General features: G+C 36.1%; 1 protein-coding gene across 1 annotated transcript; it reads left to right on the plus strand.

The window, feature by feature from the left end:
- The first annotated feature begins 3218 nt into the window (after nucleotides 1–3218).
- LOC132063049 (probable carboxylesterase 15) lies at nucleotides 3219–10770 on the plus strand. The gene is made up of 3 exons (XM_059455485.1): nucleotides 3219–3828; nucleotides 4476–4725; nucleotides 9923–10770. Exons 1-3 carry the CDS (start codon nucleotides 3399–3401, stop codon nucleotides 10227–10229), a joined length of 987 nt encoding a protein of 328 aa, XP_059311468.1. The 5' UTR covers nucleotides 3219–3398; the 3' UTR covers nucleotides 10230–10770.
- The last annotated feature ends 4264 nt before the right edge of the window (nucleotides 10771–15034 follow it).

The raw sequence follows: 15034 nt of genomic DNA on the forward strand, positions 1-15034 counted from the left end.
CAGTATGTATGAAGAAAAAAGAAGAAGAGGATGAGGATCATTGAGAGGGGGAAATAAAATTGAAAAACAGTACCAAAAGCGGATACATATACTCACCTACATAGGGACTTACCTGCGCAAATTGAGCTTAAAAAGAACTTGGTCCCTATACCCTCATAGTTTATACCAAACCCAAATCCTAACCAAATGCGGATTTGACATTCATATTTCCAGAAAGTATAGAATGATATGTCACAATCATTTGGTTTGGATCTTATGACTTAAAGTGGTACATGCGAATATTCCTCTAAGAATTTAACCAGATTAAGTTGTTAGAGCTCTTGTACTTGCTTATCATTTTTTATGATATCAAAAAGGGGAAGATTTAGTTCATATATACAAATATGTGCCAACATCACTAACATATAAGGCACAGACAAATCATGACCATAGAATATTGAAGATGGTCCAATACTTGAAAGCTGCAATAGACATACATATACATATATACCAGTTGCCATTTAGGAGATACTCATTGTAAAGGAATTGTTTCTTACTTATACAAGAATAATCCTATTAGAAGGCATTGGATGAAAAGTTATAAGGAAGGAAAATTATGGAGAGATAAGGCTGGAAAACATTATGTCCTGAGCAAAAGAACTTGGACCTAACACATCAAGGGACAACATATACTTGAAAGCTGCAATATACATACATATACATATATACCAGTTGCCATTTAGGAGATACTCATTGTAAAGGAATTGTTTCTTACTTATACAAGAATAATCCTATTAGAAGGCATTGGATGAAAAGTTATAAGGAAGGAAAATTATGGAGAGATAAGGCTGGAAAACATTATGTCCTGAGCAAAAGAACTTGGACCTAACACATCAAGGGACAACATATCATTATCACAGCTTCTATACTACCTAGCCACCTAAGAGGTTGCAATGAGTGGAAGGTAAGTCCTGAGTAGATTAAGCAAATCATCATACTTGTTTAATCGTACAATCGAGCCGTCGACAGGGTTCCAAGGAATGGAAGGTTAGTCCCTACAACAGATTAAGTAATCCTTCTTACTTAGTCTTACTGACTCAGCGAGCTTACAAAACTTGCTGAACTCAAGGGTGAACTACTACAAGCTTACAAACCTCGTGTAGTGAGCCTAGTTGTATCAACATGAAGTTGTAGTATTAGAACAACATGGAGCTAGTTCTAAAGGTGAATATTATCAACATAGGAGCAAAGCTTAAGGGGGATGAAGTTGATCCAAATCTGAAGATGAAGTAGTAAGCTAGAAAACATATCCATGGAAATATATGAAGCTGCTATGTGTTTGTCATCATCAAAAGAGGGGAAATTATTGAGTAGCTGCTGGCACAATAATCATAGGCTTTACATTGAAGTTTTGAAGATTTGACAAAATATGTACCCGAGACAATCAATAGGAGATATAAGGAGGAATTCATTTGAAGAACCACATATCCAATCAGAGCTCTAAAGGACTAAGTGAAGAAGTCACAACATTCGGAAGAACTGCTCAAAGGTACTGGTCCTTACGAAACTGGAGACTTAAGTTATTGCATAACCGACATTGGAGAAGACGGAATATTGACTGATTCTTAATAAATGAAGAGTTGGATTTCAATTATGGTAATATTCCACAATATACCATAAGTTGACAAACATGGAGATTGGCATTGTAGTAGGACAAGAAAGACGACACATAAACATGGAAAGAAAGGAAAATTCAAGTCAAACAAGGTTTATTATTTCCGTTGTATTATCTTCGTACGCAAATTGTTTCAAGAATCAGATTCTTGAAGCGCATAGGAGTAGCCCGATCCTAACAGCGTCCTCACTACTCCCCCAAGCCCTCACATCCACCACCTTCTCCCTACTCTCTCGAGTTTGTGACCCATTTAGGCCTCCCCATATAATCCTCAGCTGGTCATATGCAACTCCCTTCTTCTTCTTCATCTTGACCTCTAAATCCATAACCACCAACTTATGTTGGGCTGTACAATTCTTGCTTGGGATAACCTTGCAGTCCTTACATAAATCTGTCACCCTTTCTAAGAAACAAGTAATCTATCTGAGTCTTAGCCACCGCACTACGGAAGGTCTCCAAATGTTCCTTCTTCTTTTGGAAGCTTAAGTTATCGATGACCAACTCAAAAGCATTTGCGTAGTCTAAAAGTGAAACTCCTCCTTTATTGTTATCCCCAAAGCTGAACCTGCCATGTGCATCCTCATAACCTCTTCAAGTGGATCCTAAGTGATCATTAAATCTCCTCCTAGCAAAGATTTGTCGATCTGCGGGATACCTCTCACAACCTCGTCCAACTCCTCCCAGAAGCGCTTTTTGTCCTCCCTGTCCAAACCCGCCTGAGGCGCATAAGCACTAATTATGTTAACTGTAAGCCCTCCCAAAACTAGCTTAATGGCCATTATCCTATCATTCACCCTCCTAACTTCAACTACTTGCTCCTGAGTTCCTTGTCTACTATAATGCCTACTCCATTCCAACTATCCTCGAGCTCCCTGAGCACCACAACTTAAACCCGTCTACATCCATAGCCTTGGTTCTTATCCCATTTGATTTCACGGACAATTAGAAAACATGAACAATGACACTAAATTGCCATCGGACCCACTAGTATCCCTTTATAAAATACAATACTCTTCGGCTTCGCTGCAAACTACTTGCTCTTTGTTTTTTTCGATTTTGTTACGACCAGATTTTTTGGCGTTAAAATGCACACATGCCCTTGTTAGGATGGAGTTCCTAAGACATTGACAATTCAATTTGATTTGAATACACCATACCTAGCATTGAAATGCTTATCCTGTGTTGATGAGGTAATAATTATACCACAAAATATAGCTAATTCAAGCAATAGAATAGAGTGGAATAGCAAGAACTACTACTTAAAATTCATCCAAGGAGATGTTGACACCCACTTTGCAAAACCACATTTTTGGGCCACGCACGTGCAAAGCAGAGCAGCCTTGTTTTCCCACTTTCTCTTTTACAAAAACCTCAAATGGAAAATAAGAAAAATTCCTATTTTCTTTCCTAACAAATGGAGTAAGAAATTTTGCGTTCCACAAACTGTTCATATTTGCATGTGGTGGGCGATTTTCATCTTTAATTTACCAAAAACCCCTTAGAATTGTACTATTCAGCCACATCCCTTGGTTTGCTTCTTATTTATAGTCCTCATTTTCAGATTTCCTTCACCTCTCCTCTATTCATCTCCCAACCACATACAAACACATACTTAAACTGAAACAGCCTCTCTACCCAACAAAGGTTGGGGTAAAATCTGCATACGTTCTATTTTTTTTAATTCACCTGTGAAATTACATTGAGTATATTGTTGTTGTTACACACTTAAACGTGAGAAAGGAATATGGGTTCTGTTCCTCATGTAGTAGAAGACTGCTTAGGTATCCTTCAACTTTACAGTGATGGCTCCATTTCTCGGACAAGTGATGACCAAATAGACTTCGATAATTTTCCTATCAAAGACGATGGCTCAGTCGTCTGGAAAGACATCCTTTACGACGGAAAACACAGCCTCTCTCTCCGTCTGTACAAACCCAAATATTGTGCAAACAATAAGTTGCTGCCAATCATCTACTTCTTTCATGGTGGAGGTTTCTGTGTAGGTTCACGTACGTGGCCTAATTGTCATAACTGTTGCCTCCGTCTTTCCTCTGAACTCCAAGCCCTTGTCATCGCTCCCGACTATAGGCTGGCCCCCGAGTATCGCCTTCCCGCTGCCATGGACGATGCGTTAGCGTCCATCAAGTGGCTGCAGAATCAGACTTTGTCAGAAGGTATTATAAAACAATATTAGTGTAAAAAACAACTCTTTATATTTTCTGTTTTCACCTTTCTACTTGAGGCAATGACTTCATTATATAGTCATGCCTTATCTATTTAGATTGAGAGCCAATCTTAGTGCTCTCTTCGTCTCAATTTAAGTATTTTTGTTTGTCTGGACGCAGAGTTTAAGGAATAAAAAATAGACTTTTAAATCGTGCGATCCTAAATTAAAGATGTATGTAATGTACTAAAATGTTCTTTGAATCTTGTGGTTTTTAAACTTGTCATTCATAATGTTTGAATTCTCGACTTACTAAATATGTAAAAGAGACACTGTTTCTGGGACAAACCAAAAAGGAAAGTAAGACTCTTAAATTGGGACGGAGGCAGGGGCGGAGATAGCCCTTCGGGCGTGGGTTCGGCCGAACTCAGTAGCTTTGGTCCGAACCATATATTTGTATTAAACTTTTTGCCAAATATGTACAAATTATTAATTTAAAAACCCAGTAATTATAAAGAATTAGAACCCGAACCCACAAGCTTCAAATCCAAGCTCCGCCTCTGGACGGAGGAAATAATATAACTAATCCTAAGCTATGTCAATATTTAAATACTAATCCTAAACTAATTAGGCTCTACTACACGTTCTGTTTATCAGGTACTACGCTTGATTCATGGATTAAGGATAAAAGTATTAATTATGAACGGGTTTATGTGATTGGAGACTCATCTGGTGGGAACATGGCACACCATTTGGCATTGAGGCTTGGGGTTGGCTCACCCGAGTTGGCACCGGTTAGAGTACGTGGTTATGTTCTCATGGCACCATTTTTTGGGGGAAGTTTAAGGACTAAGTCTGAAGAAGAGGGACCTGATGAACCTTTCTTGAATATGGAAATTCTTGACAGGTAATGAACGAACTCTTCTTATGTTTACTCCCTCCGTCCAAATATTTATGTGATGGTATTTAACTGAGCGCGGAATTTAAGAATAACAGGAAGACTTTTGAAATTTGTGATCCAAAATACGTAATAGATATTTGTGTTATAAATCATCTTACTAAAAGTAAAATGAGAAGTTTAAAATTAAATTGTTACTAAATGTAGAAATGTGTTATTCTTTTCTGGACTGATTAAAAAGGAAACAGTGTCAAATAAATTAGGACAAAGGGAGTTATTCTTCTCTTTGTTCCTTTTATTTATTTCTTGCATGGGCATGAGGAATTTCAGATTAATTAATTTAGTTAATTACTTCTAGGAATTATACTATTTTAACCATCATCCAGGAACCAACGGCCACTAAGAGCAGGGTATCAAGAATTGAATTTTCAGAGTAATGGATTTTTTATCCCAAATGGAAAGTCTCTTTTAGCAGTCGATACCAGACTTAATTTTTCTTTGTCATTTTTCAAATGGATATATATATTTTTTTTCAAAATAAAACAAATACTCCTTTCCTTCTCATTTTATGTGAAAGATTTTAATTGCACACGAAATTTTGAAATGAAAGAAGGCTTTGAATATGTAAGTCAAACAGATATAGTAATGCAAATTTACTCTTTAAATGTGTGTAATGGTAAAAATTGTACATGTTTTTTTCTCTCCGAATAAAAATAAACTTTTATATCAACGGATTCTAATAAGTCATGTTATTAAGGTTAAAATGAAAATATTGAGATTGAATAGTTTTCAAAAAGAAAAGCTATGGATTTGTACATATTCCCTCCATTACCTTTTACTAGTCTCTTGTATTTAAAAAAAAATAAAAAAATTACTTGTCCATTTTAGCAAATTAAGAGAAATTTATTATTTTTTCAATATTACCATTACCATGTGGGTTGGGCATGCAAAGTGAAGGAGCGTTGATGCCCCAGTGAGGAGGTGCTAGATTTTGGTAGTGATAGGTCTAAGGAGAGGTAGGGGTGAATCAAGGAAGAATTGGGAGAGGTGATTAGACAAGATATGACACATCTCCAGCTCACCGAGGATATGACCCTAAATAGGAGAGCATAGAGGTTGAAGATGAGGGTAGAGGGTTACACTAGGTGGTCGAGTGATTTCTCTTTTCTTTGGGAGAGCATGATTCAAGTTTAAAGCACTTCATTTGCTCCCTATTATCCTTACGACTATTATTATTAGTAGTAGTAGTATATCATTATTTTATTCTTCAATTTTATTACTATATTTATTTCTTTTACTTTGGTTATCTTTACTATATTTTGTTGTCAATAATTTTCTTTTCTTTGATATTTTCATCATAATTTTTATTTTATTTTTGTGTTTGTCAAATTTGTTCTAAAAAAATTTTTATTGAGTGGCCGCCTATCGAAAACAGCCTTCTCTAAAAAAAAATAGGGTTAAGGTCCAGACACCCCACCCTCCCTGCATTCCACTTATGAGACCACATAATAGGTATATTGTTTTAGTTAATATGATTAATTTAATAAAAAAAAATCTTAATAAATAATTTTTTTAAGTGCAGTTTCAAGTCAATAAAGGACTAGTAAAAGGAAATAGAGGGAGTAGAAAAATAATGTTCCCATAAATTTTAGTGCATTGTTACGTAAATGTATTTGGTCAACATTCTATAAAGTCATTGAGAAAGGTTTTACATCAACATCATCTTAGCGCGATTACAGTCCTTTCCCAATAAATACAAAAACTGGTTCGTTGATATATTCTTAATTAAATTAAAATTGTGACTCATGTGATACCTTGTTTTCGAGTGAGAACAACTTTTGTTCTTCTTTTCAATTATTGCGTAGTTTGAACCAAAATCTATATAAGCATGCACGTTTTTCTCTTTTCTCAAGTTAATTGAAATCCCCTGATTTATTTAGCAACTAATCAATGTAGAATTAAATGAGAGGATACGATGAAGGATCCACAGGAAATTTATTAATCGGAAAGGGGTCAAATATACCCCTGTACTATTAGAAAAGGGTTAAATATACCCCCTCGTTATACTTTGGATCCAAATATACCCTTTTCGTTATACTTTGGGATCAAATATACCCCTCTGTTATATTTTGGGACCAAATATACCCCTCTTCCTTCAAAATTGTCCATACATGGGGACGTTAGAGATACGCGATCGACAACTCGATGAGGTGGACACAACATAACATGCCACCTCACCACCCCAACCCATTTACCCCTCTCTTCCCCTTCTTCTTCCACCACTACCATCTCCTCCCCTCCACAACCTTTGCCACCATAAGCACCACCACACCACCATTTCTAGACCTAACCCTTCAAAACTTTAGACCCTGCTAACTTTTTCTCATAAAAATTTTCAATTTGATGGAAAGAGATCTTTAAACTATGATCTAAAATATCTATAAGCTATAATAATAATAATAATAATAATAATAATAATAATAATAATAATAATAATAAAAAGAGAACCAATTTTATTTATACTGTAGTTTTTATGAGTTTCGTTAAACTCTTCTGATTGGAAAAAATGGACATCACTTATCACTTATTGAAAGCAGTATATTGTTGTAGCCGCGCACTGCTTAGTCCAATGTCCAGAAAGAATCATATATATTCTCTTTATTTAAGCTAAATATCTATCAGAAAATTGACGAAATGCAATAGGGAATATGATACTTTGGGATACTCTGGAAACGTAATTTAGGCACGTAAACACATATTAGTAAATAACTTCACGGATCAATGGATATAAAATGATGTGGAAATGGTGGTGTGGTGTTGCTAATGGTGGCAAAGGTCGTGGAGGGGAGGAGATGGTAGTGGTGGAAGAAGAAGGGGAACAGAGGGGTAAATGGGTTGCGGTAGGTGGATATACGCAACGTGTTCACCTCACCGAATTGTAATCACGCACATATATTTCATGTCATCATGGATAATTTTAACGTAGGATGGATATTTGGACCCAAAGATAATGAAGGATATATTTGAACCTGAAAGATAACGGAAAGGGATATTTGGACTCAAAGATAACAAGCAGATATTTAACCCTTTTCTGATAGTACAGGGGCATATTTGACCCTTTTCAGTTTATTAATTGCGGCTATATATTTACGTCATTAATCATTCCATAAAATTAAACGAACATTCAAGAAATCTGTAAAAAGTTAAGACAGCGACAAAAGATAATGTAGTACAAAAAGAAGAAGCTAAAATATTTAACATGATTAAAAGAAACTTCTCTATAGTAGGAGTCATTGGATCAAATCTAATAGTAGGTAAAATTTATTGGATCATTGGCTCTGATATTTAATAAGGTTTACAACCCACCTTCCGTGATACTTATTTTCGGTTTACAAATCTTTCATGAGTAATGATATACATCCATATCTTCCATTAATAAATCATTTTTGTATGAGCAAATTGAAATTATTGAATAGAGAAAGAGTGTGAATGGGACCTTAGGTTCTTTAGAATGAAAATGACAGAACCCTGTAATTATGATAAGGATAGATAAAAGTTTTAGTGGGATTAAGACAACGCACGCATAGCATGTTAAAAAAATAAAAGGTATTAACATCAAAAGATAATGTTAAAATTTGACTCATGGTTGGCTTATGGTGTTGAGGAAAAGGAAATCAATTAGAGGCCACATGTCAGTACTTATTGACATTTCCAACTTTCAAGTGTTAGCCCCATGAGTAGTGGATGAGACTTTCTTGGTGCTTCATGTTTGGATTTGAAATTATCTTCTTCTTCTTTTTTTTTTTTTTTTTGGATAAAGTTTTACTAGGATTAAGTCGACTTTTGTTTGCTTTATAAATAACACAAGCTATATTTTTCAATTGTATATTTTTGTTTTAGTAATTGAATATATAAGTGATATTTAATGTGAGTCAAAATTTTGATGGTTTTAAAATAAAATTAGGTGTTGTCATAGTTCGTCTCTAACTGGTAATCTGATCGAGACGCAATTGGTGTAAGAAAATATATCTCCATTTTCTTTTTACTTGTATATATCTCCATTTTCTTTTTACTTGTTCTTTTATTTTCTATCCCATGAGTAATTAGCATGACTAGATAGTCACAAAGAACAAACCAAAATGTTTTTGGGTAGTGGCATGAAGTTGCAATATAAATATCTAATTAATTTGGCAAGCCTTAAGGTCTAATTTCTAGAGGATCCACTTTTAGAAGATTTGGTAGGACCATTTTCACCTCATATAGCCATCTAATCTATTAATTTACTGATAACAGTATCGATCTACAATTAGGTTTACGATATGACAAACCCATTATTGGGACTGGATAATGGAAAATGATTCTATCTCAATAGTCGTTAGATAATATCAGGCTTTAAGGATATGTATTATAGCACAATTTGGGCGCTAGATGAATTTCGTTGACTCTTAACTTATTCATATTATTTTGGTAAGCACCACATTCCTTGCCATATTATGTCGATGAGACAATAATAAATATAATAAGTTTAAATTAATGAAAAATGATGTGAAGATTTGCCTTTTAATGAATCTAATGCATATCCATTGGAAGTTTAAAGCATTTTTATTTTATCAGTACAGTTTGAATGATTGCAGCAAGTTGTCGACCTTTTAATTTCTTGTTCCACTCGTAGTTACCGTAAATAATTACTCCCGTCGTTCCAAGTTATGTGATATAGTTTGAGTAGGCACGGAGTTTGAGAAAGAAAAGAAGACTTTTGAAACTTCTTATTTACTACTATAGCATTCCAATGAAAAAGTAGTAAATTTTTGTCGACTAAGTTTCATATAAGATATTTTTTGATCAAGCTATAGTGAGATGCTTTAGAGAAAAAATATAATATAACATGAAAGTTGATTTCAAAGAAAACTTGACCATTATAGTGAAATAATGTTATAGAATTGGATGACTAATATAGAGAGGTCTGAACATATCATTTGTGTTTTTAACTAGTTTCTTTTCTTATAGTCATGAAAATCGAGTATGAAATCTTATTTTCAGAACCTCTCCCTCTCTTTTTTTTTTTTTTGGATTTTTCTTAAGTACAATGTATATACTTTATTATATGTTTATCAATGTGAAATTTCATGATAGTACATATGATTACATTGGAATTATGCTCGATAATCGGCTAATTAATGATGTATTTTGCCGAACCCAAAATTAGGTTCTGGAGGCTATCACTTCCAACTGGAGCTACTGCAGATCACCCATTGGCAAACCCATTTGGGCCATTAAGCCCAAAACTAGAGCCCATGAAGCTTGATCCACTATTGGTGATTGTAGGAGGAAATGAACTTCTCAAAGATAGAGTTGAAGATTATGCAAGGAAGTTGAAAGACCTAAACAAGGATGTTGCCTATTTTGAGATTGAAGGAATGCACCATGGGTTTTTCACAAACGACCCTTTCTCACAAATTGCAAATCTAGTTTTGCAAGAGATCAAGTACTTCATGTGTAGGACCTCTTGTTAGAATTATAAGAACCTAGCTATGTGAGCTAGCTAGCAAGGTTTACTCTAGTTAGTGCTAGATAAACTAAGTACAATATTGGACTAACACAGACTAAGTCTATCCTCAAAAGGTAGAGTTGAATTTGTTTAGTGGTTTAAAGGATACGTGGATTGATTTGTTATGAATAGTGATAATAACATAAATGACAAATAATAATAAAGAATGAAATCAAGTAAATGTAAAGTAATAATATAATAAAAATAGCCTAGGCTCGGAGGAATCTCTCAATGCAGATGACTCTGAAGTGGCTTCAAGCCTTGAAGAACAAAGAGTAAACCGAAACAAAAGTAAGTGCACCAGATTTTATTTTGCTAGAATGTGTAAAGTATAGATTGTTAGGCTAGAATTGGATGCCCTCTAACACTGATGTTGGGCTCCTTTTATAGGTATCATTTCAGGATTCAAAGGCTGTGAATTGCTCCCTCTTAATGTACAATACTGGTCAATAAATTCTCTTTAATTGAAAATGCATAACGTTAGGCTGTATATCCGAACTGGATACATAAAGTCTGACGCTTATAACCGCTCTGAGACAATTGATCTGGACTCTTTGCTTTGGTCGCGCATGGAACGGCTTTCTCCTGGTCTTTGACTAAATCGCATCTTTAATCGATTCTGCTTGCCACATGTCAACCAACACCAGATCCTTCCATGTGTAGTGTCAGTTTTCACCATATACAGATAGTCCCCGCACTTTCCGGTCAAATATCAATATGTGACCGGAAAGTGAAAATGATCTTAACTTCAACCCATTGTAATTTAAAAAAAAATTATTCTCTTTATGGCGGGAAAACGAAACGTTTCCACTTCTCTCTGATTTGATGTGCGTCCCTTCATTACTGACGTTCTGGGCACGTGTCGTATTGTGGTTGGCCAATATGGACGGTTCGGGTTTCAAACCGTCTCCATAATGATGACAATCTCCCCAATAAAAACCCCTAATCCCTCTTATTTTTCTTTTACTTTCTTCGATCTCTAATTCAAAACTGTTTTCTGCCAAAATTCTTCTTGCTTTTTACTCTCAATTGCAAATTTTGTGATTAATTAAATCTGCATCAACAAAGCTAGAACTCGTCCTTCGTCTTCCGCCGCCCGTGATGTTCATTCTTTCTCTGCTCCACTGCCGACAACTGCCGGCAACGGTGTCGAAGTTGAAGAAGTTCCAACTCAGACCACCGCCTTTTTAATGCTTCCCGGCGCATACAACTTCAAGAATGACCTTTTCGTCCGGGCTGTAGTTACTCAGAGTGACTTGGTGAGATGGTAAAAACTACCACTCTTCGTCTAAGCTTCTGATCTCGAGACGGTCCAAAAGAATTGTTATTGGGAGACCATCAGTCAAATCATTATTCCTTGAGAGAACGATGACATTACCACCCTGAGGCCTGGTTTCTCAAACGTATACACTTATTCGTTCACATTTGTCTTAAGCCCGGTGATTGACCCGGTGATAATTGAAATATGTTACGTCCCGCGTTTTTGCATAATTTGAAAATCATGAGAATAATTAAGACTTGTGTGTTACAAGGCAAGAATTTGATTTTTGTTAATATGCTTATGTCGTTTATGAAATTATTGGTGTAAGGACATCGGGAAGGCCGAGGGCAAATTTGGAATTTTGGAAATTAGTTTCGGAAATTACAAAACGAGTGTTAACGAATTGGGCCAAGAAAAATTGGAAGAAAATTTAAGGCCCAAGTTTGAGGCGGCCAAGAGGCTTGGCTGAAACTCCCATTTAAATGGTCATGTGATTTTCATGTGACCATTAATCAAGCAATATATATTCATGTGTGTTCATAGAAAGTTCAAGAAACTATTACAAAACAAAAAAAAACTTGAGAGCAAACCCAAGAGGCCATTCGGCCGAACCCAAAGAAAAAGAGAAAAGAAATTTCCAAGTCTTCTACTTCAATCCAAAATTCTTGTTCTTGTTGAATTCTTGTCAAGCTCAAGACGCTCTTCAACGTGATATAATTAGTTTAGCAAAGAGCGACGTTTGTGGAAAGTTGAAAATTGAAGAAAAAGGTAAGAATTCCACTTCTTGTGTTATGGAATAAGTTTGTATGTTAGAATGATTAAAATTGGATGAGAATTATGGGAGTGTGATGTGTGTGAAGCCGTGCGTGTGTGTGTGTTGTTGGCCGTGAGCCATATGGATATGGGAGAGAAATGAATTCAAGTTTAATTAGTTTGTTAGTTTGTGTTGTGATCTTAGTAATGCAAATAAGGGTTTAATGACTTGAATTGGCATTGAAGTTGCTTGTATGTAATTATGGGAATTTATGTGAATTTTATGTGATTTTTATATAATGATGGAATGAAAGTTCTAAACGTTAATTATGATTGTTGTTGATGAGTTTGTAGGAAAGACAATGTGATTTGGAAGTTTTGTTGTGTTTGTGGAAGAGTTGGATGGAATATGAAATTGGTAGAAACACATGAATTCATGAATAATGTATGGAACGTTATTGGAATATGTTTGAATAATATTGAATTAGTTAATGAATCTGGAAAATGTTGATATTAGTTTGATAATGTGAAGTTTGGATGGAAATTGTTGAACTATGTAGAAAGGAGACCTTTTGTGCCATAATGTAGTTTATGATGGTTGTTGATGTTGTTGGGTTGTTGTTGTTGATATTTTGAGCGAGATGATTCTCGGGGATGTATATATATATAGGGGAAGTCTTCCGAAATTTCGGTAGACCAACATGACCTTAAGTTGAATACTTAGAATCTATAACTTACCTTTGGTAATCTTGACCATTTGTAGATTCTGAAGCGAAACGGAATCGAGCTTAAGCGAGCGTAAGACGCGCATAAGGTATGTAAACTCACCTATTCTTTATATGGCATGTCCTAGACCCACTAGGCGAAAAACGTGACTTTGGGAAGAATCCTGCTCCTAGAGATTCGAGTTTGATTTTAGTTACTATTCATTCAAATATAATTGAATCAAAATGCTTATCTTTGGATATAAAAATGCGTAAACCTTCGTACCTTTCGTAAATGAGTCCAAATTGCTCGAAACTATCACGGATAACCCCGTGGAACCTAATGTTGGTAAATTATGTCCGCCGCCTCAACTTAACCCGCGAGGTGGGCCCTTGGTGTCACCCGAGAAATTCCTTATTTGGTTTATTTGTCTTATTTCCGTATGATATGAAAAGGAAACATTTACTATGATTCTAAGGTTCGTTTGAAACATCCTATGATATTAATTGAACGTTTTTCACTAAGTATGACCCTAGATTTTCCAAGAACGACCTACGATGTATTTTTCGAAAAATTGATAACTTAAGAGCCGCGACCTTTAAATATGAATCCCGATTGACTTGATACTTATTTTGAGTTAGCTACTGTTAATATAGATATATGTACATGAAACTATGTGTTGAGTTCTGGAAATTTATTTTTAATGTGCACTACGATTTCGCACTACTCGCTTTCGTGCCGATGATTATGATTTCGTTCGCGGTACCCGGGCCGGCTTTGTAATCGTGCGCCTTATGATAAATTCGGCGAATATGTTGTGTTTCGGTTTCCGAGACCTCGCCATAGGGCCGGTTACCGTATGTGGAGTTATCTTTGTGATATGGCTAATGATATGATTTGTTCTGCTGACGCGAGACGTCGCGATATGATAGGTGTGTGATATGATATGTGTGGGGTTTGTACGGAGATGTGGAACCTTCTGGAGTATGTTGTGTTGTGGCACCAGTGTCGGGTGGTAGCCACGTTCCCGAGCGTTATGCACGATTTTGATTTGCATTATTTGTATATGTTTCCCTGCACGGTGTTTGATACTTGATTTGGTATTTCTTCTTTGTACTCATATTTCACTGCAGTTTGGATTTATGTACTGTGCTTTACATACTCGCACTTTTCGCATCGACCCCCTTTTTCGGGGTCGCGTTTCATGCCCGCAGTACGGATATACGCCCGGGAGACCCGCTTGATGTAGGCTACCCACTATTGTCTTGGATTGCTCCTTTCTATCCGGAGCCTGTCTATTGGTATATATGCTTTTGATATGTATACGCTTTTGTACATTTGGACTATTTGGGTACGACGGGGCCACCGTCCGTCATATGTTCTGTTCGGAGTCCGTCAGAGGCTACGTAGTCATCTATGTGGGTCGAGGGTCCTACGTATGTTTGTTTGTTGTGATTTGTACCTTTATGCGGTCCCGTTTGTCCGGGGGCCATAATGCCCATATGTCCCGTGTGTATATATGTGTTCGGCGATGTATATTCCGCCGCCCTTCTGATCTTGGTATGATATCTTATATCCGTTTAAATTAATGAATATAATATCGGGGCTATGATGAATTATAATGATTTGATATGAATATCCGTTTGGGTGTCCAAATAGGGCGCCAGTCACGGCCCACGGGGCTGGGTCGTGACAAAATATGTAAGCGTTACAACGTTTCCCTCGCTCAAGTCGGTCCATCAGTGTGGAGAGTGGTGGCTTGCGTCCGGTTTCTGGCCAATGAGATTAAATTACCTTTCACTTTAAGGCATCTGATTAGCCTTTAACACTCTAACATTTTTCCTAGGTGGGGTTATTACTATCTCAAAGCGAGGTTTAGATAAAGACTATGGGGTTATTACTATCTCAAAGCGAGGTTTAGATAAAGACTATGACAAAGGCTGGATGGAAATATTTGTTATTGTTCCCACTGCAGAAATTATTCTGGAAGATGATATGCCCTTCCCGGAGGCATTGAACTTGTCTCGTAAGTACTTACCTTATGTGAATTA

Source organism: Lycium ferocissimum, chromosome 7 (assembly GCF_029784015.1).
Source record: "Lycium ferocissimum isolate CSIRO_LF1 chromosome 7, AGI_CSIRO_Lferr_CH_V1, whole genome shotgun sequence".
Classification (NCBI taxonomy): Eukaryota; Viridiplantae; Streptophyta; class Magnoliopsida; order Solanales; family Solanaceae; genus Lycium; species Lycium ferocissimum.

What these genes read in the sequence shown, in the direction of transcription:
- LOC132063049 (XM_059455485.1), top strand. Translation starts at nt 3,399, where the DNA reads ATGGGTTCTGTTCCTCATGTAGTAGAAGACTGCTTAGGTATCCTTCAA. An exon ending in GAATCAGACTTTGTCAGAAG is followed by an intron (nt 3,829 to 4,475) that starts GTATTATAAAAC and finishes TCTGTTTATCAG; the next exon opens with GTACTACGCTTGATTCATGG. An exon ending in AATATGGAAATTCTTGACAG is followed by an intron (nt 4,726 to 9,922) that starts GTAATGAACGAA and finishes ACCCAAAATTAG; the next exon opens with GTTCTGGAGGCTATCACTTC.